The 23,404-nt window shown below is 35.8% G+C and overlaps 1 protein-coding gene across 33 annotated transcripts in view; it reads left to right on the top strand.

Moving 5' to 3' along the window:
• Nucleotides 1-23,404, top strand: part of CEP170 (centrosomal protein 170) — a 133,299-nt gene that overhangs the window by 60,251 nt on the left and 49,644 nt on the right. For 24 of the 33 annotated variants that reach the window (XM_064276741.1, XM_064276733.1, XM_064276736.1 and 21 more), the window contains 5 exons: nucleotides 2,148-2,203; nucleotides 2,299-2,461; nucleotides 3,493-3,624; nucleotides 10,420-10,896; nucleotides 15,858-16,501. In XM_064276741.1, the coding sequence (XP_064132811.1) occupies nucleotides 2,148-2,203; nucleotides 2,299-2,461; nucleotides 3,493-3,624; nucleotides 10,420-10,896; nucleotides 15,858-16,501 (1,472 nt within the window). The remainder of the gene's footprint in view (nucleotides 1-2,147; nucleotides 2,204-2,298; nucleotides 2,462-3,492; nucleotides 3,625-10,419; nucleotides 10,897-15,857; nucleotides 16,502-23,404) is intronic. The other 9 variants (XM_064276758.1, XM_064276755.1, XM_064276757.1 and 6 more) reach the window with 2 other exon arrangements.

The raw sequence follows: 23,404 nt of genomic DNA, 5'->3' as shown, positions 1-23,404 counted from the left end.
CCACAAATGCAATTAGGCTGAGGTGGTTGATACTGTTGTTCTTATCTTTTTTATCCTACTGATATGTTGTGTACTTGCTCTACTAATTATTGAGAGAGGTATTGAAATCTCATACATTAATTTTGGTTTTATCTATTTCTCCTTGCAGAAGTTTTTCTTTCATGTAATTTGAACCTCTTTTATTAGTTGGATAAATGCTTAGGTTTATTGTGTCCTCTTGATTCAGAAGAAGACATGGAACTAGGGATATCATTTCTGACGTCAGATGGATCTTGGCTGAAAGAAGAGAATACCAGAAAGATGTTTACCTGAATTTTATCGACTGTGCAAAGGCACTTGACTGTGTGGATCATAACAAATTATGGATGACATTGCGAAGAATGGGAATTCCAGAACACTTAATTGTGCTCACGTGGAACCTGTTATTTAGACCAAGAAGCACCCATTCGAACAGAACAAGGGGATACTGTATGGCTTAAAATCAGGAAAGGTGTGCGTCAGGGTTGTATCTTTTCACCATACTTATTCGATCTGTATGTTGAGAAAATAATCTGAGAAGCTGGACTATTTGAAGAAGAACAGGGCATCAAAATTGGAGGAAGACTCATTAACAACCTGTGATATGCAGATGTTAACAGCCTTGATTGCTGAAAGCAAAGAGGACTTGAAGCACTTGCTGATAAAGATCAAGAACTACAGCCTTCAGTATGGGTCACACCTCAACATAAAGCAAAAATCCTCACAACTGGACCAATAAAAAAACATTATGATAAATGGAGAAACTATTGAAGTTGTCAAGGATTTCATTTTACTTAAATCCACAATCAATGCCCACGGAAGCAGCAATCAAGAAATCAAACGACATATTCCATTGATTAAATGTGCTGCAAAAAACCTCTTTAAAGTGTTAAAATAAAAAATGTCACTTTGAGGACTAAGGTGCACCTGACCCAAGCCAGGGTATTTTCAGTCACCTCATATGCATGTGAAAGCTGGACAATAAGGAAGGCCAGAGAAGAAATGATGCCTTTGAATTATGGTGTTGGCGAAAAATATCGAATATACCATAGACTGCCAGAAGAATGAACAAATCTGTCTTAGAAGAAGTAAAGTCAGAATGGTCCCTAGAAGCGAGGATGGTGAGACTTCATCTTACGTATTATGGATATGTTATCAGGAGGGATCAGTCCCTGGAGAAGGACGTCATGCTTGATAATGTAGAGAGTCAGTGAAAAAGAGGAAGACCCTCAACAAGATGGATTGCAGCAGCGGGTTCAAACATAGAAATGGCTGTGAGGATGGCACAGGACCAGGCAGTGTTTCATTTTGTTGTACACAGGGTCGCTATGAGTCAGAACCAACTCAACAGCACCTAACAACAACAACAACCCTTGTAGTTGTGGATGCTTTGAATGGGTAAAGAAGTACAGAATTTAGTGCATGCTTATAAAAAGTCCTTTCATTACAGGGTTAAGTAATAGTGAGAAATGTGACCTCTACTGGGTAGTAAATAGACCCTTTTTATATACAGAAGCATTGTTCTATTTGGTTTCATAATGAAAGCATTCATTATATCTAGCATTTGTATAGGGTCAGTTGTTTGATAATGTAATATGACCCTGATTGCAATTTGTGGTGGAAAGGGGTGGTTGTGGTTACTATAAGGACCCTAATTATAGCATTTATTTTGCACTTACAAAATGAACTTCATTTTTATCAGTGTTTGTGAAGTGTGAGTAATCAAATTCCTTTAAGGTTTGCTGTTGAGTTATCACTGGTGAGATACATCTTTTCACATGTATATGATTAGCTATCAATATAATTTGATCCTGGTGCTTTTTCCTCACTGTGGTTATTTAAAAGTGAAAATGTCTTTGGTGCCCTTACTCATCTAGTTGTTTCCTTTTTGAAAAAGCAACTCATCACATAAGTTTAGAAACACTTGCTGGATTTTGAGAGTATTTTCTTTCACATTTCAAAATGAAATACTTCGTGTTCGTAAGGATTTTTTTTTTTTTAACATTTTACCATTAAAAGGAATATAATAATCCTGTTGTAATTCCCTGTTAAAAGCAGGACGGTTCCGATTGTTTTAAGCTTAATTAGCAGATTTTGAAATTATATTCTTCCTTAGCCCTGTTTACATACAAATCTTTTCACTGTAGTACAAGGAGAGATGAGGGTCCCTGAAGAAGCTCTTAAGGTAAGAATTTTTATTTGTTTTGTAACCCTGCCTACCACTTACTAGGGTTGATTTCACTCATGGGTGTTTCAATTCCATTTTTAAATGTTTTATAGCATGAGAAGTTTACTATTCAGCTTCAGTTGTCCCAAAAATCTTCAGAATCAGAATTATCAAAATCTGCATGTGCCAAAAGCATAGACTCAAAGGTAGCAGACGTTGCAACGGAAGTGCAGCACAAAGCTACAGAAGCACTAAAGTCTGAGGAAAAATCCATGGGTAAGTTGGCCTCTTTGAAAATACCGTATTTGTAACTGAGTGTGAAGAAATGGCATGCTTTTTCTTAAAAACTTGGCCATGTCTTGTTAGGTGTTTACTAAATGAGTTATAATAATAATGATGATTTAAGAGTTTTGTATGCTTTATCTCTTTGTGGGTTTTAATGTAGCCAATTTTTTTAATGCATTCATTAGAAAGCATAATAAGATGCATAATTACATATGACATTTGTGTGTAGGTGTATTTAATGTTTATTTGAGGGAAATAAAGTTTACCACATAATTTTTTTTTATTTCACATTTGCTATTTTTTCTGAATTGTAACTGAAATATGACTTAAAGGAAAAAAATAAGATATCCGATAATGCTACATCATTGAAATTATTATTATCATATTTAGCATATTTCATGCACTGTGAAAAATACTTTACATAATTTCATTCAAACAAAAGCAAGATTTTTAATTAATAGGTAATACCAAATTTGCCCAAACAAAAATGTATTAGTCCTCCTGGTAACACTAGTTTAAATCTAGTTACTGTGCAATGCCACTGGACTTTTAAAAAAATAAAAAACGGTTGCTCATGGCAAACGTTAATTTTGCCTTTTATATTTAGACTTAATGAGCCATTGCTGACAGACTGGTTTCATTTTTCCCTAGCTGATTATTGCCTAGTTTCTCTGAACTTGTTCTAGTAAGGCCACTTTCTGTCTAAATTTTCAAGTCAAGGACCATTTTTTATAAGTGTTATTTACCAAAGAAACCGTACACTTGAAGAAAAAACTATTGGGAGATAGCAGGTTGCATTACTTACTTGCTGTGTAAATTTTCATTTATTTAGTCATGTCCAACACTGACAAGGTCTTAGACAATACTGTTATTCAACTTAGGGTGCTTTTCAGGTATCTAGACTATACTTTTTTTTTTTTTTTTTCACTTAATAAACCAAGAAGGCAATTTTAGCATTCTGCAAAAGCGTACCTTTTTTCTGTTTCATCTGCTTTTGACAGACTTTTCCCACCTTTTTCCAGATACTTCTGCTATGCCCCGTGGTACTCCATTATACGGGCAGCCATCGTGGTGGGGGGATGATGAGGTGGATGAACAGAGTGCTGTCAAGTCAAATGGCAAACCTGAAGAGAAAAATGAAACTGGGATGTCAGGTAAAAGATCTCAATGACTATGACATTAAGTGAATATATTGGGAAGAATTTATAATCTAAGCAAAATTCTGCTTTGAAAAGAGTTATCTGCTACTCTGTAACTTGATAATTGATGTATATTTTAATTTTAAATTCTTGAATGAGTCTCACTGTATATTTATTACAGTATCTTTATAATGCACTTTTATTTTTTTTCTAGTTGATGAGATTGCTAAAACTTGAAAAATAAAATAATGATATAGTTGGCCATTTTTAGTATTTTAAAATAATTATTAAAATGTATCAATGAAACCAAAATAGTACAAACTAATATTCCATGTTTTCATTATATTTACAATCATGTCATAATTTAAAACAAGTAATTTCTACTATGTTCAGAAATGTGATGTGAAATTAAATTTTTTTTTTAAATCTCAGGGTACAGTGTTGGGATATAGTAACAGGAAGATTAGCTGTGTTTGGCAATCAGAAAAAAAGAAATAGTTCTGGGCCAGATTCTCAGACTGATAGTCAGGGAACATATTCTTTTGTTGGAGGGGTTTAGTAGTGACCTAAGTGTCTGTAAGCCAGAAAGTCAAGATTTCCAGGAAATAAACGAGGTATCAGTTGTGTTTCCCGTAAGGACCTGGTAAATACAATAAAACTGAAGGATGGAGCACACAGTTTCTGTCATAACAGCAAACAAGGATCCAGACCTGGAGAAATTAACCACAGGCACCAGGCATCAGCATGGAAGAAACAGTCTGAGCTCTTGTCAGTTTTCTGCTCGTGACACTAGTCTTACAAAATCAGTAAGACACTTAGCTGGAAAATAACAGCACTTGTTCTTTAAATATACTCTATCAAGAGGGTACAAATCTAAGAAAGCTGGAATTATCAGCTTGATCTTACAGTGCCCCATACTGAAGTCAAGTTTGCAAATAAATTTCCATCGCTGCTTCTTTTGTGTCACCAACAGTTTTCTTCCTTCCCAATCTCAAAACCTTAGTATTATTTAGTATGCCTTCCTATGCGAATTATAGAAATGCTACCCAAGACTCAACAGGAAGGAAATTTGCTAGTTCATGTAACTGAACCCTTTCAGAGTAGGTGAATCCAGCATCAAGTATCTAGTTTCTCTCTGTCTCAGCCCTGCTGTCCACAGTGGCTGCGTACCGAGATGGTTTCCCCTCATAGTCAAGGGCTGCTTATGAGCAGCCGTCAGGGTTATATGCTACTTTGATCACTTCCAGCAGAAAAGCTCAAAGGTTGCTTCCAGGAGACTTCCAGAAAATGAAAGAACTTCCCAGTAGGTCTCAAGACTTATTTCATTGGCCTCTCACAGATTCATGAGTAGGTCATCTGTTTATTTCTGAACCAATCCCTGGCGAGGAATATGAGAATATTCTTAAACCAGTGTTGTCCACCCTGAAGCTGAGTATGGGATTAATTATCCTCTCAGGCAGACATGTGGACTGTGTCAGGGAAGAATGAATACCTTTAGGAGGGAAGAACAGGAAATGGATATTGGAAGGCAATCAAGAATATCCATTTTATTTGACGTCTTTGTGACTTTTGTTCCCTTCCCCTCATCTGTTTAAATATATTACCTAATTCTGTTGTCTTTTTTTTCACTGAGTCATAATTGAGCTTCCTACTTCCAGTTTCACCCCTCCTGCAGTTTATTTCACATAACATGCCTTTTTTTTTTTATGCCTAAACTGTCCTTTATTCCCTTTTTTCAAGAAACTACAGTAGCTGCCCTTTGCCTGCCAAACACTATCTCATTCTGTAAGGAGCCCTGGTGGCACAGTGGTTAAGTGCTTGGCTGCTAAGTGAAAGGTCAGCAGTTCAAACCTACCAGCCACTTCTAAGGAAAAAGATTTGGCAGTCTGCTCCCATAAAGCTTACAGTCTTCGAAACCCTAGGCTGTTCTACTCTGTCCTATAGAGTCACTATGAGTCAGAATTCACTCGATATCAATGGGTGAGTCTCATACTGTACTGTTTCTTCTCATCTAAACTGTAAGTTCCTGACTTCAAGGACCACATATTACACGATCATGGTGAACTAGAGCCACCTAGTAGAGAGAGGTAGGAAAAAAACAGAACAAAAATAGCAACCTTACTAGTTAGGTGGTTAATTTAAAAGAAAACATAGTGGAATCGAAACATTGCAAATTCTAAAAATAATTGTGATAGTGATTTTATGTAGACACTAAAAATTTGGCCCTACCCGGTATACAAAACAACTTCTGTAATCTGAAAAACATAAATTTCTGGAATATAATAAAATGTATACGTCACTTTTTTTTCTTTTTTTTTTACTGGAAACAGAACCCCGATTTATAATAATAGCTGACTCTTCTATGGTATTGACTTATAGCCATTTTTTTTTTTTTTTTTTAATGCTTGCCTTACATTTACTCACTTAATCCTCACAGCAATGCTTGAAGGTGGGTATTGTTATTTTTCTCATTTTATGGATAAGAAAACTGAGGTGCAGCCTTGGTAATTTAACTTACCATGGTCACCCAGCTGGCAAAAAGTGGAGGCAGTCCATGGTTTTAATCATAAGCAATTGATATTTCATTGATTGATACTCTTGTAAATAAACATACACACACAATCACTATCACTCCAAAAGGACATACTTCATAGGGTGCAAAGATTTAAACTGTAGAAAGCTAGGCATAAAAACTTGGCCCCTCATACCTCACTGTAATAAAATGCGTTTCAAACTGTGAAGCATCCAGCAGTAATTCCAGCTATGTGAACGAAACTGAATTCTTAAATGACTGTGTGGTGTATCTCATGGAGTGTGATTTCTGCCAGATGACCAGAAGCTGCCTCATAATCTTGTATTGTTTTTGAGTAATAAAGAATTAATTCACTAAGGTCTTAGGTTAAATATATTAAAGAGCCCTGTCAGATGTATCTGAATAATAGCCTTATGAGGGTCTCTCTTGTGTTAAATAGCTTAAAGAGCCTTGTCAGATGTATCCGAATAATAATCTGAGTATGAGGTGGTGGTTGTTTCAACTTCCTAAGTTGAGGTTTTCTTAAAATGCACGGTGAGGGAGATAGTTTACTGGCCTAAAATAATTTCTGAAGCAAGCAGAAATTGTAGAATCAGATTAGAAAATGTGTACCACAGTAAGCTCTCATTTAATTTGATCATGTTTAAATTAAAGTAGTTTTTTAAAAAAGTTTTGAGATTATGCAATGTAAATAATGAGTTTAATAACTTATGCTCTAAGCATACTTTTAAGGTAAAAACAAAAAATGATTTTCTTCTTGGCTACCAATTTTTAGAGTTTAAAAATCTAGTACTTATTTTGAGAAGTGAGCATTCCAGGAAGGATAATAGGGTGTCTGCTGTGTAGGAATTTTTTATGTCCCTCTCTGTGAGTTCACATGCATCCGAAATCTCCTAAAGGCTTGCCATGTAGTCTGGAAGCAAATATGTACATTAGAGCAATCACAGCTTCCCGAAAGTGCGTGAGTGTTTTGAGTCCTAATAAGAAGGAAAGGCCTTTGGGCGGCATAATTGGTTTTTTTGCGCTTGACTACTAATCTAAAGGTTGGTGGTTCCAACCACCCGGTGGCACCATGGAAGAAAGGCCTGGCCATCTGCTTCCTTAAAGATCACAGCCAGGAAAACCCCATGGAGCTGTTATACTCTGTAACGCATGGCCATTGGTCGGAATTGACTTGATGGCAATGGATTTTTTGTTATAAAGAAGGGAAATTTGTCCTCATTTTATCTTCACCTATGCTCAGCTATACCCTCTCTTCTACTTGCTGGCTTGGTTTAAACATTTATTTAGGTTGCAATTAAAAGCCTTTGAATGTTGTATAGATTTTAAAAAGGTGTTCATGTGTGTCCAGCTGTAAGGAATGTATTTTAATCCAATCAAACCAATTTTGATAACTTTTAATTTGTAACTCCTTTTTAGCAAAAGGAGATTCCCAAGTCTGTTTAATTTAAAGTACTTGGAATAGAGTAGGTTGCATGAATGTCTTAAATGAAATGAGCCTTCATAATTATAGTCTTTGTCATCTCTAATTAGTTTTATATTTTTATTTACTGTAATACATAAAAAGGAAGGGAACGTTTATTCTGGATTATGTGTTTTATTAGAAAAGTTCATGAACATTAGAGTATAAATGTTATCTGTCTCTTGAGCTTTTTAGAGTTAGAGTTTTTGTTTTAGGTTCTTGGTTCCCTCATTCTTCCTGTGTTGGAGAGTTGGAGGAAGAGAATTCAAAGAAAAGTTTATTTTTGTGGTTACTTTGTACCAAGCTTTTGTTCTGGGTAATTTAAATAATCTCACTTAATAGTTACCTCACTAAACCTCCACAACAGTCTTATGGGTAGATATCGTCTCCCCGTTTTATTGATTAGGAAAATGAGAATACAAAACTGATAGAGACAGGATTTATCTGATTTCAAATCTCAGTCAGGTTTTCACTAAGCCAGGCTGCCTGGTTCTGATCGCTAAATCATAATGTGTTGCCTTTCCACTCTCTTGTGCTTCTTTGACATTGTTGGATAAGCGAGTTCTGAATAACTTACGTAGGTGTTACCCTGTATAAATTACAGGCTTCTAGTCGTGTGGGTAAAGGCAGTTTTGAAGTAGGACCAGTTTATGGAATGGCACCCTTTTAAAAAGTGGTGTGCGGAGTTGTTCATTTCTGATGTTTTAATATAATGGGACACATTGAATATGTGTATTAATTTTGAATTTTTCTTAGAGGAAAAAGGAGGAGATATTCCCTTGATGGATAAGTGACAAGTGGATGACAAATGCTGTACCAGCTATTTGAGGTTTTTGCTTCATAGCTCAACCACATCAGTTTTATTTGGGTATCAAGACAGTGGTAGGAAACTACCACCTTTTGGCCCCAGTGTTACTCTGCTAGCCTAATAATGAGCAAAAGCACAAAAAGATTGATAGGATAGGTTTACAAACTAATTATACTGTACGGAATTGATAAAGTTCCGTACATTATGTATGGTAAATGAATTTATGACTAAAAAATAAAACAAATAACATTAATGAGTTTGTGAATATATGAGGAGTAGGTAATTCATTTTATTCTCATAGAAATTTTAAGTGACAGACCTTCAGCCCAAGCATTCACCAAGTGGACATTTAATTAATAAGAAAAAGACAAATTAACTCTTTAATAAAAAAATTAAAATGACTTTAGGGTATTATGAGTTGTGTCATTATTGCTATATTGTTATGATAACATTTTTCTAACGTTCTTTTGTTTTCAGTGGAAAGAAAAACTAAGTAGATTCTTAAAAAGATAATTTTTACATTAAAATTGTTATTGTTAATATAATCTTTTTGCCTCCTATTTAGTTTTTTTTTCCCCCCTTTAGAAAGTTTATCATTCTTAGAAATGGACATCTTCCATACCCTACACCACACATTTGATTACAGGGATTTAGCTGACCCATTCTACAACTTAAAAGGAAACCATTTTATGATTGTTTCATATTCAGAGTATTGCCAAGAAACCAGTTATCACACCTGATGAATCCCATTAAGGTTTAATATTTGAGAAGATGTTTCAAAAGTCTAAATACTCCACTTAGTTAGAGAATGGTTGAAAACAACTTAGTCTCCCTGTATTGCCTTTTCTTCCTAGTAAATTCTTGTGCAAATGATTTTTCGGTCAACCTGTTTAAAAACTGAATGCGTCTCTGAGCTTTAGGGGAATACATATCATTTGAATTCACTCTTCACCATCTTGATAGTAGACATGGTTCTTTTACTTCCTGAACAGGAGTAGTTTAATCTTTTTTATTTTGCATTTGCACTAATAACACATACTTAAAATTTTCCAATTGTTATTTTCATGTATATTCCTTTATATATTTGTAAATGTATTTATTTTTATGCCTCTATGTTAGTGTTTATGGCAACAGAAGAGTAGTGATAGTGTCCTAGAGGTGCTTGCTCCTTCAGCCACATTGTTAATGATCTGAGATTTATAATTCAGCTTTCCTCTAAGGATTTTTGACATTCTGTGCACATCCTTCTATAAGCGGACGTACACTAATTTTTTTCAGGAATTATTGGTTGGCAATTCAATTTTCTATTTTTAGCTTATTTCTTTCACACTGCTGCTTGGATTGCAATGCTGCAAACCCACAAGTTTTATCTTTAACCATTCTTTATAAAATGTATGTATCTCTTTGAAAGGATCATACATCGGTAATATTATTTTATATCATTCTGCAAGTCATGTCTGTGAATGTGACGGTGAAGAGTGGTAAGTGCAGTCATTACTTCTAGAGCATCGCTTACATATTTACTTCTGTATCCTCTTTTGAGTACCTGTTTTTGGAGCTCTGCTTATATTCATAGATATTTCATTTATCTCATCCTGATGACTTGACAAGGATATTCATCCTTTTTCTGTCGCTCTAGATGTATACATTTCAGTTCTTTTGTACTCTGATTTCTAGATCCAAGTTGGAAAAGATAATGGATCTAGCCATGCAAGGTCCATCTCGGTTTGCTTTGCTGTCCTTTTGCGTTTGCTGCTGCCTAACTTGCATCTTCTCCTGTTAAGTGAATACTACATAGATGTCAGCAGATTCACTAAAGCATACTGTTGATAGTCAAGATTCTTCTTCTCTGTGACATTTATTCTCTGATACAAATGCCATTGTTTTTCATCCAGACTGGGATCTGCCTTTCGGTTCTCAAGGAGTAATTCAGGTGGTCTTTGCTGGACTCCTTCAAGTGCTAGAAGCTTCCAAATATTTTGAATTTTCTCTTATTTTTCTCATTAGGGTGCAGCATAGATTCCAAGCGAGTTGAGGAACAACCTGCAGCTGCAAGTGAAGAAGTACTTTTTCCTTTCTGTAGGGAACCAAGTTATTTTGAAATCCCTACAAAAGAATTCCAGCAACCATCACAAATAACAGAGAGCACTATTCATGAAATCCCAACAAAAGACACACCAAGTCCCCACACAACAGGTGCAGGGCATGCTTCATTTACCATTGAATTTGATGACAGTACCCCAGGAAAGGTAACTATTAGAGACCACGTGACAAAGTTTACTTCTGATCAGCGCCACAAGTCAAAGAAGTCCTCTCCTGGAACTCAAGACCTGCTGGGAATTCAAACAGGGATGATGGCACCAGAAAACAAAGTGGCTGACTGGCTAGCACAGAACAACCCTCCTCAAATGATATGGGAAAGAACAGAAGTGGATTCCAAAAGCATTAAAAGTGATGTTCCAGTTTACTTGAAAAGGTTGAAAGGTAAAGTGAATTGATCATTTGAGAACTTCCTATTTTATGATAAAGAAAATTCGCTCTTCACTGAACTATCTGTTCGGTAGAAAACTTCTGCTTTTTCAAAGGTTTATATTTAAGTTTAAAGCTTAAAAGCAAGCCACACTGTTCATGTCCAACTTACTTATTCAAAATAGTCTTTCTTCATTTTCTTGCCAAAACCAGATTGGTTTTGTGAATTTGTATTTATATCATTAAATATGTTTCTTTTTTCTATAGAAATACAAGATTTGTTTAGTTTACTAGTGGAATTCCCTAGAAGATAATTCCCATCATTCGCTTAATTTAAGGAAAAGATACATTCTATTCATCTCTATCATGATGCTTCCAGCAAAATATCAATATTTAGATTTTGAAAGAAATTTTAAGCCATTTGATAATGGGGCAAAAGTTTTACTTTGGGAATGTAGTCACATTGTTCATAGTGTTTCAAGCCGTTCTCATAGAACAAAGATTTTTGGTTTAGAGATAGCTGCTAGGAATCTATTAATCTAATTTAAAAAATTTTTGTGAAAGTCACAATTAAATGCTCATTGTGATTTACTTAATATATATCCTTTATTTAACAGTTGGCCGAATAAGTAAATCTTCACACCTGTGTCAGCTGATCATTTTTCCCCAGTTGATTTTGCCCGTTAAATTTGTTTTACAATTGACTACAGATTTGTGTTTCTCTGTGTTACTTTTAACAAGCTGTCCATAAGGAAAACAGTTTTGAGCAAATTGTGGTTGCATGTTACTCTGACTATTTTATTATACGGGGAGCTAATGGGCTTTAAAAAAGTGCTTTGAGGTCAGACTGTGACTTACCTGCTGTCTGTAACACCGCACCCAGGACTTGTGCAGGTGCTATGCATTCAGTAATTTGAATGAATGGTGAATAGATTCACTGTCATTGACAGTGTGATCCCTGGCTTAACCAGCACTTTATACCCTAGGATTCTCAAATAAAGAGGAAATGTATTCCTGTGCTTATTTTACATTACTGAGACAGTATGATTATCTAATTCTTTGTTGGGGCCTATTACTCTATGAAAAATGTAGTTACCAGCAATTACCTGGCATATGATGATCTGCTTCCACAAAGATTATTGCTAAGAAACCCCATGGGGCTGTTCTGCTGTGTCACATGGGGTCACTGTGAGTCAAAAATGACTCAGTGGCACACAAAGCAACAAATGATCTTTTACTTCTACTAAAAAAGTAAAAACAGCATTAAATATATAATCGAGACCTATATGTGTATGCGTAGGTTAAAGCATACGAATAAAAACTATCCATTTGTAAATTGACCATTTTATGGATTTAATAAATAAATAATACTGATATCCTAGTATAATATATGAGGCAGTGTCAACCTTCAAAATTTAGAAACAATTCAATTAGTCTGTTTTAAACCACTCTTAATATACAAAAAAATGAGCTAGAAGAGCCTTTTAAAAGATAACTTCTAAAAAATGTTTATTAAACCCTTTTATAACTTTTTTATTCATTATAAAAAAAAATTTTATTTTATTATTATTTTTTTTTATAAAAAACAGTGAAACCTGCGAGAGCCAGAACTTGAGGGACTCCCTTTTTTTTCTGGGTCTCAGAAGTTTTCTGCCTCTGACAGGGTGCAGCTAACCACTTTTCTATTGCTGTCTATTTGTAGAAAACACAGTGAAACCTGTGAGAGCTGGAACTTGACAGGACTGCCTTGTTTTTCTGGGTCTCACAGGTTTTACACCTTTGACAGGGTGCTATTGTATTTTCTATATGAGCCATTATTTTTAAGTAATGATTTTAAGATGGTTTCTACTCTCGAACAAGGCCCATTTGTGAGTCAGCCTGATTTTGATGTATATATACATCGTAGTTTCACACAGATAACATGTACCTTCTTTGTTTGTTTGCAGACTGTGGCCTCCTCCCACAAAGTTTTTGTAAGCGCCACTGTGCCAATTTTTTTTCATGTTGCTGTAAACAAAAATTAGCATAGTACTCTTACAAAAATACCTTACTGGAGGGGGTTCTGGTTGACAAACAAACGTAGAAAGTGTAAGTTATTTGCATGAAAATACAATACATATTAATGATTTGAGACTGTAAAGACCTTACCAGAAATATACAAGCAAATTACTATTATCCTTCAAAGCTGATTTATAGGTAAACATATATTCCAGTACATTGCCATTGCTTAAAGTTGTTTTAGAACCTTTTTTTGGATTTGCCTTCAGAGCATTTTATAAGCCATCCAAGAAAATGTCTTTATGACTATAACTCATTTTTGATCCAAGATAGATCCATTTTATTTCTGCAGACATATTTACAAATGACATTTGACTTTTTCCAAAAATCAGGCCTGCTCAGATAAAGATTTTCCACAATTTAGGATATCAAAAGTATATACCCACATACCCAGACTCGGAAAAAATTGTAATTATAGGAAATAGTCACAATTTTATAATATTTAGACTTTTAGCAACTGTTTAGATCAGTCAGAAGCTTGAAAGTAGACAAAACAAAACAGAACCAAAAAAACTTTGCTCCTACAAGAGTAAAGTGCACGCGCTTTGGGACAGTGAGGAAAATATTGTTCACAAAGCCCATACACTTTTACCCTTTAGGAGAGTTGCAGCTTCTTTTGGGTACAGCTACTGATGTGGGGTCGCCATGAGTTGGAATTGACTCGATGGCAACTAACAACAATGACAAGTGATTTGGCTTTTTTTCTACTCTTAAAAAAACGCTGACAGAACTTTAACATATGTAGACTTAGTTAATGACAGAAAAAATGGAAAGAAAGAAACTTTGTGAGGGGAGTTTTCTAGTGATCTTTTTGTTGAGTGAAAACAGGAAATTACAGTTTTCAGCAGAAGTTTTGGTTTGTGTAATGCTGAGAAATATAATTTTCTGAAAAAGAAAATGGCTAGTATCTAAGAGAAGTTTTAAACTATAACTGATAGGAAAGACACTGAAAGGGCCTAACACCACTGAAGTACCAAATATTATATGTTGGTACAGGAATTCAATTCTGTAACGATGGTATTGTCATTAAAATGATTTGTGTATTTATATATATTATTATTCAAGACTGTAATTTACTTTTAAATGCCATATTTTTTACAAAAGAAATACATATTGGAGTTATTTTCAGATATTACTAACTAGGTACCTTTCCAATATAGCCAATAGAACAGTGAAATTGCTTGTAAAATGTAATATTTTTAATTTTGTATTTGAACTAGTGGTTTTGTTTGAGTTTTGCTTGCCATCCAATATCTTTGATTCTTAGCCTAATTTCCCGAGGCAAGGGTTCCATTTATTAAACACCTGCTTTTTCTTTTCAGATTGCACTTTGAATAATGACTAATTTGAAGGAAGATTTTCATATTTGTGATCATACCTGAGCTTTATGATATTAGTCACTATTGCTCTGCTGGAAGTACTCCCCCAGCCTCCTTCATTTTAGTCTCACTCCATTTGTTCCTCTTACTCATTCTCTTTGTTTCTCTTGCCTGTTACTTTTCCAAAATGCTACCTTTCCTGTGTGCTGTGCCATTCTCTCTTCTGAGCCTTTTCCTTCCTTTTGTATGCATTTTTCTAACCTGCCATTTTCTGCAAATCACTTAGCACCAATTGGTAAGCTCTAAACCGTTAGAAACAAACCCATGAGCATTAAAACTCAATTTTTTCCCTCCTAGACCCCTGTACCTGAGTCTTTTCAGCTCATATAATCATCTTGTTCAGTGCCACATTATTCAGCAGGTACTCAGATTAAAACTTGTAGCCCAGGGAAATCCGAAAATCAGATTTAGGCCCAGAAGTATTAGAACGTACCTGGTTGACTAGATTCATTTGTAGCTTCTAAAGAAGCCATTATTTAAGCCCTGATTTGTGATACACTCTAAAACATGCACAGGATAACTCTTGACTTCCTACTAATTTCATACTGTAATAGTATAATAGTTACCATTTGATTATTTTTTTTAATATACTTCTTTAGGTAATGAGAATTCTAAATCAGTGAAAAATCAAGTAATTTTCATAGTTTCACATCTAATCACTAAGAGAACCACGTAGAGTAACTAAATGGTTTTTACTGATTATGATACAGAAAAACCTCTAGGAAGCTAATGTTTCAAAAACCAAATATATTCTAACTTGACTCTATGTTCTTTATGGGAAAGACAGAAGTAGATTTTTTTATCTGGTTTTATTTAGCATCATGCCATTTACTCAATAGCTTTATATAGTTATTTCATAGATTTACTCTTCTTTGATAGGCCTTGTGGCATGCTTTATTTAACTCTGAAGCTACCAGAGTTTAGAGCACAAAAATGCAAATTTTCAAAGCTCCAAAGATATTTGGGGGAAAATGGTACAATAATTGATGGGAGTTACAAATTTGAGTCTTTTTATTAAAAAAGAAATATACTTTTTGAAGTATTGAACATTATCAAAAGTTAAGATTCATCACATTTTTATTACATTTGTACCCTCTTTTCCTGTATAAAAATAACCATTTTAGTGGGCTCACTCTTTTCCTATCTCTCGTTCTCTCTAATGCTAGAGTCTTGATTGCTTAAATAAGGCAAGGTTTGTAGTCAGGATGTTTATTGGTGTTATGAATACAAACTATCACAGATGATATAGCATTGCTTATCTATTAAGGCATTGATGAGTCATTATAAAGTTAAAATTTGGAGAAAGAAAGGCAATCCTATTCAATTGTTTATAAAGGACCTCATTGTTAGCTGATAAAATTTGAATGTAAGCATTGCAATTGAGGGAAGTTTGCAGAGCCTGTTACTGAAAAGAACATATGACTCTGGATTGAAAAGGGAGAGAAAGGCAAAACAAATAGCACTTCTGTATATGCTTCTAATTTTCTACATGGGATTTTTTTCTTCCTTGTCTATTATATGGTTTCTTTTTGTGTCCAGGAAATAAACACGATGATGGCACACAAAGCGATTCAGAGAATGCTGGGGCCCACAGGCGCTGTAGCAAACGGGCAACTCTTGAAGAACACTTAAGGCGCCACCATTCAGAGCACAAAAAGCTGCAGAAGGCCCAGGCTACTGAAAAGCATCAAGACCAAGCTGTTGTAAGTCAAACTGCTTTTATGATTGCATTCTTTGATGAAGACAATCCCAGAAAAAGACGGTCATATTCTTTTACTCAGAGTGCGGGAATCTTGTGTCAGGAAACTACTTATTCAACACCACATACAAAACTTGAAAAAGCAAACTCTCCAACAGCAGATGCCAAAGTGGTTTCTTTGTCTTTACAGACTAGCTCTGCGCATCAGAGAGGGGGGCATGGTGTTCCACATGGGAAATTGTTAAAACAGAAATCAGAGGAGCCATCGATGTCAATACCCTTCCTGCAAACTGCATTATTAAGAAGTTCAGGGAGTCTTGGGCACAGACCAAGCCAGGAAATGGATAAAATGTTAAAAAATCAAGCTGCTTCTGCTACTTCTGAAAAGGATAATGATGATGACCAAAGTGACAAGGGTACTTATACCATTGAGTTAGAGAATCCCAACAGTGAGGAAGTGGAAGCAAGAAAAATGATTGACAAGGTAAATAATTGAAATGTGTACATGATGTTAGCTCTTGCATGGCATATTTGACTGTTTAAAATTATTGGAAAGTCATCTTGAAGTGTCCTAATGCAGTCTGTGGTACTGAAACTTTAGGGTTTTAGTAGACAGTGGCAAGAGTAACCATAAGACCAAAATGCCTTCTGATTTTATTTTGCTTGTATTCTGAATTTTCCTGAGTTTCAAATATAAAAAATCCTGTACATTGAAACTATTGTGATATTTAAAGTTGTATAAATTTAAGATACAATTCAGAAATAGTATTTTCACTTATTTATTTAAACACTAAAAAAAAACCCTATAACCAAAAAATCAGATTGCTATGACTTTGTTATCATAAACCTAAATGTTAGTTGATAATACCTAACCACAGGTTTCCTGTGTTCTAATTGCATGTTGGAAGCAGGTGAAAATACATATATGTAAATTAATTTTTTCTTCATCCTTTTTGTCTTAATTTCCATTCACTGTTGTCTTTTGTGATAGAAAAGAAGTATGAAAACAAAACCAGTTTGTTTATGATATTCTTAACTTAGCCAAGTATATGCCTAGTAATCATCATTTTTTATGTTTCAGATTGTTCTTTGGTATTATTAGTTTATGTGTATAATAGTTTTTGTTTGGTTTAAAAAGTAGTTTCCCCCGGTTTTACCCACAGCAAGAGAACGTTGACTTTAGAATCAGCTATTTCCTGCCCCCCCCCCCCCCGGAAATAGCCATATAAGTTTGTCTGAACATTGATTTTTTCGTTTAAGTTCTTGTTATTCAAACATACTGAATCAGAATCTGCATTAAAAATAAGATGCCTAGTGATTCATATACATAATAATGTTTGAGATGCTGTAGTTTAGCTTATCTCCAAAGTGATCTCTCAGGAGGTGCACAAGATAACTCTTTGGGATGCAGGAAGAATGTTGGCACTTAGGTTTGCTTTTAATATCATTTTTTATTTCTATTTTAGAGTGTGTTCTCTTACTACATTGATATACACATGTAATTTCTAAATATATGTTTATTGAGGAGTGCACGCTCAAAATGTTTTACTATTGAGGTGTACGACTCCAAACTTTAGGAGACCTATTAGTCTAGGAAAAGATGTCATGCAATAAATTCTGTTGTAGTGGTTAAGAAGAAGAAATACAGGATTTGAGAAACATTAGATGAATAAAGCAAGTTTCCTGCTTATGTTAAAGAAAGTTGAATAAGGACACACTGTTGGTATAGAGAGTGACCCTTGATGAATTTGAATTATATTCATCATTGTAAGTTGATAATGATACATAGTTCTTTTAAATTATCTCAAAATCCATAATTTTCTTTCATTGGTTATTGAGAACAAGTAGTTTGCTGTTTTAAAGACTGTCAGGAAATAAAAGTTAAAAAAAAAAAAAGGGAATGGTAAGTTTTAAAATTCAGATTAGTATTTGTTCTACTATGCCCTTGTTTGATTCATGGCTATTTTATTCATAATGATTGATGTGTTCTCTAGTAAAAGATTATTTTACAGTGAGGGATTATATTGTAGTATTTAAGAACATGGACTTTTGCAAGCAGTCAAGTCTGAAATCAAGTATAAGCTCTGCATGTATTAGCTGTGTGCACTTGGGTAAATTAATGGGTTTAAGCCTCAGGTTTTTTATCTGTAAAAGGGGACAGATTTCACTTAGGTTATTAAAAGAATTCAGTAAGATATGTAAAAAGGCTTATCCCAATACCGAGCTTATCATAACAGCTTTATAAACGATGGAAACTGTGGTGGCGTAGTGGTTAAGTGCTATGGCTGCTCTTTGGAAACTCTACGGGGCAGTTCTACTCTGTCCTATAGGGTCGCTGTGAGCTGGAATCAACCCGATGGCAGTGGATTTGGTTTTTGTTTTTTTGTGTTTATTATTACCCTTATTAGAAGTTTCTGTATATCATTCTCTATGCAGGGTACTGAGAAGTCCTTGAAAGTGCTTTTAATACTGAAAGGGTCAAATATAAAGTGCAGGGGGAAACTACAGTGCAAGGGACGCGCTAGGCCAGGACAGCAGAATGCCAAGAAACAAGTCATTGTTGCAGATGAGACTCTTTAGGAAACTCCTGGCTAGACACCAAACCCATTGATGTCAAGTCGATTCCGACTCACAGAGACCGTGTAGGACAGAGTCATACTACCCCCATAGGGTTTCCAAGGAGCAGCTGGTGGGTTTGAACTGCTGACCTTTTGGTTAACAGCCGAGCTCTTTAACCACTGTGCTGCCAGGACCCCCTGGATGCACAGGATGACCATAAAACCTGGTTCACACCTGTTGTTTGAGTGTGTAGTTATTAATAACATCTTTTTGTTCTCAAAGAGAGACCCTGTTTTGACAACAAAGTATTATGGGCACACTATAGGTAAATCCAAGATTTTGTATCAGGGTTCATTTAAGGGAGTAGTAGTAGTATGTGATTGGGTAGATAGCACAGAGTCATTCTTAGTTTGCATAAACCAGAAAACAAAACTAGACCATAACTATAGGGAAAAGCCAGGATCACTACATTATCTTGTGAATACCAGAGAAAAAGAACTGATGTTTCCACTAGCTGTAGTTAAAGATAAAAGCCAAAAATTCAGGTTAACTAAAGTCAGTCTCTGGAGAAACAAAAACCAGAGAACCAGGGATCAAATGTCTGAAGAAGATGAAGTAATCTGTGGGTGTGGAGAAAACAAAGGCCAAGAATAATCAGAATCAAGGCATAAGAAGCCTTTTGGAAGGAAAGGAGCAAGATATAGGCATCATATCAAATTGCTTGGATGAGCTCTGTCACCTGTTTTCTCCCTTTTGAAGTTTGGATGTCTCAGGTGGGATTGAGGCCATCAGCTGTTGTCCTTTTGAACTTATACGTTCTTTGGTCCTGAAAGTTTGCATGCAATCTAATGCTTTCCTTTTTCACTCCATCATTTGAGAGCTGGTTTGTTTCCTTGATTCATTTAGCAACTTTTATCCATCATCAACTATGTGCCAGGCTTTGTGTTAGGAGTTTTTGTTGTTAGGTGCCATCAGGTCTGTTCTGTCTCGTAGCTATCCATGTGACAGGGTAGAACTACCCATAGGGTTTTCTAGGCTGTCATCTTTATGGGAACAGATCGCCAGGCCTTTTCTCCTGCAGAGCCACTGGGGGAGTTCAAATCATCAGCCTTTCAGTTAGCAGCCAAGTGAGCTCTTAACCATTGCACCACTGGGGTAGATTCAGATTGAAAAGATAGAATTCTTCCCCTCAAGAACTGGGATGGCAATACACAGATAAAAATAGATAAATTAAAAATAATATGATAAATGCTTTGATAGACACGAGATGTTAGAGGAAGACTACCAGTAGTTTCCAAGAGGAGATGTCAGCTTAAACATCCATTCCTCAGAGAATTCTTTAGCCATCCATCCTACAGAAGCCCCAGAGTCACTGTCAAATCAACTTGTTTAATTTTAATCATAACCGTTATCGTCACTTGATAGTTACCTGTTTATTTCCACTCCCTCCACCAAACACACTCACACAAAAGAATGTAAACTCCATGAGTTCAGGAATCTAGTGCCTGGCATACTGGCTTATAAAATGTGCTCAATAAACATTTAATTTAATTGCCACCTGAGTTAGTTTTAAAATGTGTGCAGTAATCCCATAACAGGCATATAACAGGCATGGTGTAGGATAGAGCTTTCAAAAAAATATGAAACAGCCTGTAGAGAAATGCAGAAGTAGGAGAGAGAGTAGGGCTTGTTCAGATGACCCCAGTTACTTTTGGAGAGATGAAATTGGATTAGATATTGAAGGCTGTTGTGTAAAGGACTTTAGAATTTTTTTATGCTGAAGGTAGTGGGGTGTTGTTGAAGAATTTAAACAGGACAGTGACATAATCAAATTACTGTGGAAGAATGAAGAATGAATTGTAAATCAGAAAGGCCAGCAGTAGAGAAGGTAGTTAGAAAGCTGCTGATGTGTCCAGTAGTTAGTTGTGTATAAAGGTCTGGATCTTAGGTAAGAGGTCTAGGCCAGAAATACAGATTTGGAGATTATTAGAGAATAGGAGATGGCTAAGTACAAAATAAGAGATGAGAACATCTGAGGAGAATGTATAGAGTGAAAATAGACATAAGATGAAATTGTTAGCAACAAAATTTATAGGATGGACAAAAGAATAAGAGTGAACAGAGACTGAAAAAGATCATACAGGGGAGTAAGAGAAAATAGAATCTTGAAATCAAAAGCAAAGCAGAGTCAAAAGAAATCAAGAGTAAGCAAAAGTTCCAAATGATACACAGATGTAAGATAAGCACTAACACCTTATCAGGTTTTCCCCAAAACACGTTGTATTCCTAAGTCTAAAGGGGAGCAGAATATATATTTGTATCTTAACTTGGGAGAAGTTGCTATTAAAATAGGATCTCTGTAAAAAGATGACCAAGTGGAAATGCCATATCCTTGTTTTTCTGTGCCTGTAGAAGTTAATAGGTACTGAGATGTATTAGTTATGTAGTGCTCCTATAACAGAAATACTACAGGTGGATGGCTTTAACAAACAGAAATATATTTTCTACAGTTTAGGAGGCTAGAAGCCCGAATTCAGGGTGCCAGTTCTAGGAGAAGGCTTCTCTCTGTTGACTCTGGGGGAAGGTCCTTGTCTTTTCAGCTTCTGTTACGTGATTCTTTGGATATCTGTATGTGTCTTGGCATCTGTCTTCCCCCATCTCTGCTTGGTGTTAATCTACTTCTTTTCTATTTTGTAAGAGATTTACTCAAAACACACCCTACACTAATCCTGCCTCATTAACATAACAAAGACAACTCCTTCCCAAATGAGATTATAACCACAGGCTTAAAGGTTAGGATTTACACAATGTACTTTTGGGGGCAAAATTCAGTTCAAAACATGAGCTATCCACCCATTCCCAAATTATGGAGTTATAGTGTTTGGTTCATTTTTTTTTTCTGTGTGGTTCTCAGTAGGTAACCTTATTTTATGTATTGTCCCAAGATTCACGTTTTATAATGTTAACATAATGCCTGATGATATTTATGAAGACCTCTAAATTATATATCCAAACTTATATTGAGGAGAGCACTATGCTGTTAACTGCCTGGATTAAAGGTAGTTAACGTCACAAAGGTAGATAACGTTACAAAGAATGAGAATTCTGGAACACGTAATTGTGCTCTTGTGGAAACTGCATACACCAAGAGGCAGACTTTTGAAAAGAACAAGGGACCCTGCCTGGTGTGCAATCAGGAACAGTGTGTGTCAGGGTTGTATCCTTTCACCATACTTATTCAGTCTGTATGTGGAGCAAATACTCCAAGAAGTTGGACCCTATGAAGAAAAACGTGGCATCAGGATGAAGGAAGACTGATTAACAGCCTGCGTTATGCAGATGACACAACCTTGCTTGCTGAAAGTGAAGAGGATTTGAAGCACTTACTGATGAAGATCAAAGACTACAGCCTTCAGTATGGATTACATCTCAACATAAAGAAAACAGAAGTCCTCACAGCTGGACCAATGAGCAAAATCACGGTAAACAGAAGAGATTTAACTTGTCAGGGATTTCATTTTACTGGATCCATAATCAGCACCCATGGAAGCAGCAGTCAAGAATCAAATAACGGATTGCCTTGGGAAGGTCTGCTGCAAAAGACTTCTTTAAAGTGTCAAAAAGCAAAGATGTCACTTTGAGGACTAAGATGTGCCTGACCCAAGCCATGGTATTTCTAGTTGCCTCATATATACGTGAAAGCTTTTTTGGACAGTGAATAAGGAAGACCGAAGAGGTATTGTTGTTACCTTTGAATTATGGTATTAGTAAAGAATATTGAATATACTGTGGATTGCCAGAAGAATGAAAAAGCCTGTCTTGGAAGAAGTACAGCCAGAATGCTCCTTAGAAGCGAGGATGGTGAGACTTTGTCTCACATACCTTGAATGTGTTGTCAGGAGGGTTCCAGTCCCTGAAGAAGGACATCATGCTTAGTAAGTAGAGGGTTAGTGAAAAAAAGGAAGACCCTCAAGGAGATGGATTGATGCAGTGGCTACAACATTGGGTTCAAACATAGCAACGATTGTGAGGATGGTGCAGGACTGGCAGTGTTTCATTGTGTTGTGCATAGGGTGGCTTTGAGTCAGAACTGACTTGATGGCACCTAACAACTATAACACCTCTAATAATAATAATAATAATAATACTCTCCCCTGACTCCTGCCACTATGATATCCCTCTCCTTAGAAAATCCATCAGAGTACCAGGTTCCTTCCTAGTCTTCTAGGTAAATCACAAAAACTTGTAGTGAGAACAAAAAGCTAAACAATAAATGAAAAGAAAACATTCGGTCACAGTACAGGGCTTGATACTCTATCCTCTTAAAGAATTTCTCCTCCTCCAAAATGTCAGCAGTTCAAATCCACCAGCTCCTCCTTAGAAACCCTATGGGGCAGTTCTACTCCGTCCTCTAGGGTCACTATGAACAGAATAAAATTGATGGCAACGGGTTTGGTTTGGTTTGTTTTATACTGTACCACCCTGGTGGCGTAGTGGTTAATTAAGTGCTATGGCTGCTAACCAAAGGGTCGGCAGTTCCAATCCGCCAGACGCTCTTTGGAAACTCTATGGGGCAGTTCTACTCTGTCCTGTAGGGTCGCTATGAGTCGGAATGGACTCGACGGCACGGGGTTTGGTTTTTTTTCATTTTCTAACCTCTGAGGGGGAGCAGGGACTAAGTCATAAATATTTTTAAATCCTCTGTCATGGTGGTTTGCCCTCGACTACTAACCTAAAGTTTGGTGGTTTGAACCCATCTAGCAGCTCCATGGAAGAAAGGCCTGGCAATCTACTTCTGTAAAGATTACAGCCAAGAAAATCCTACGGA

The sequence above is a fragment of the Loxodonta africana genome, chromosome 25 (assembly GCF_030014295.1).
Source record: "Loxodonta africana isolate mLoxAfr1 chromosome 25, mLoxAfr1.hap2, whole genome shotgun sequence".
NCBI lineage: Eukaryota > Metazoa > Chordata > Mammalia > Proboscidea > Elephantidae > Loxodonta > Loxodonta africana.
Note: the sequence above shows the minus strand (reverse complement) of the source record. Positions and strands in the feature narration are given on the sequence as shown.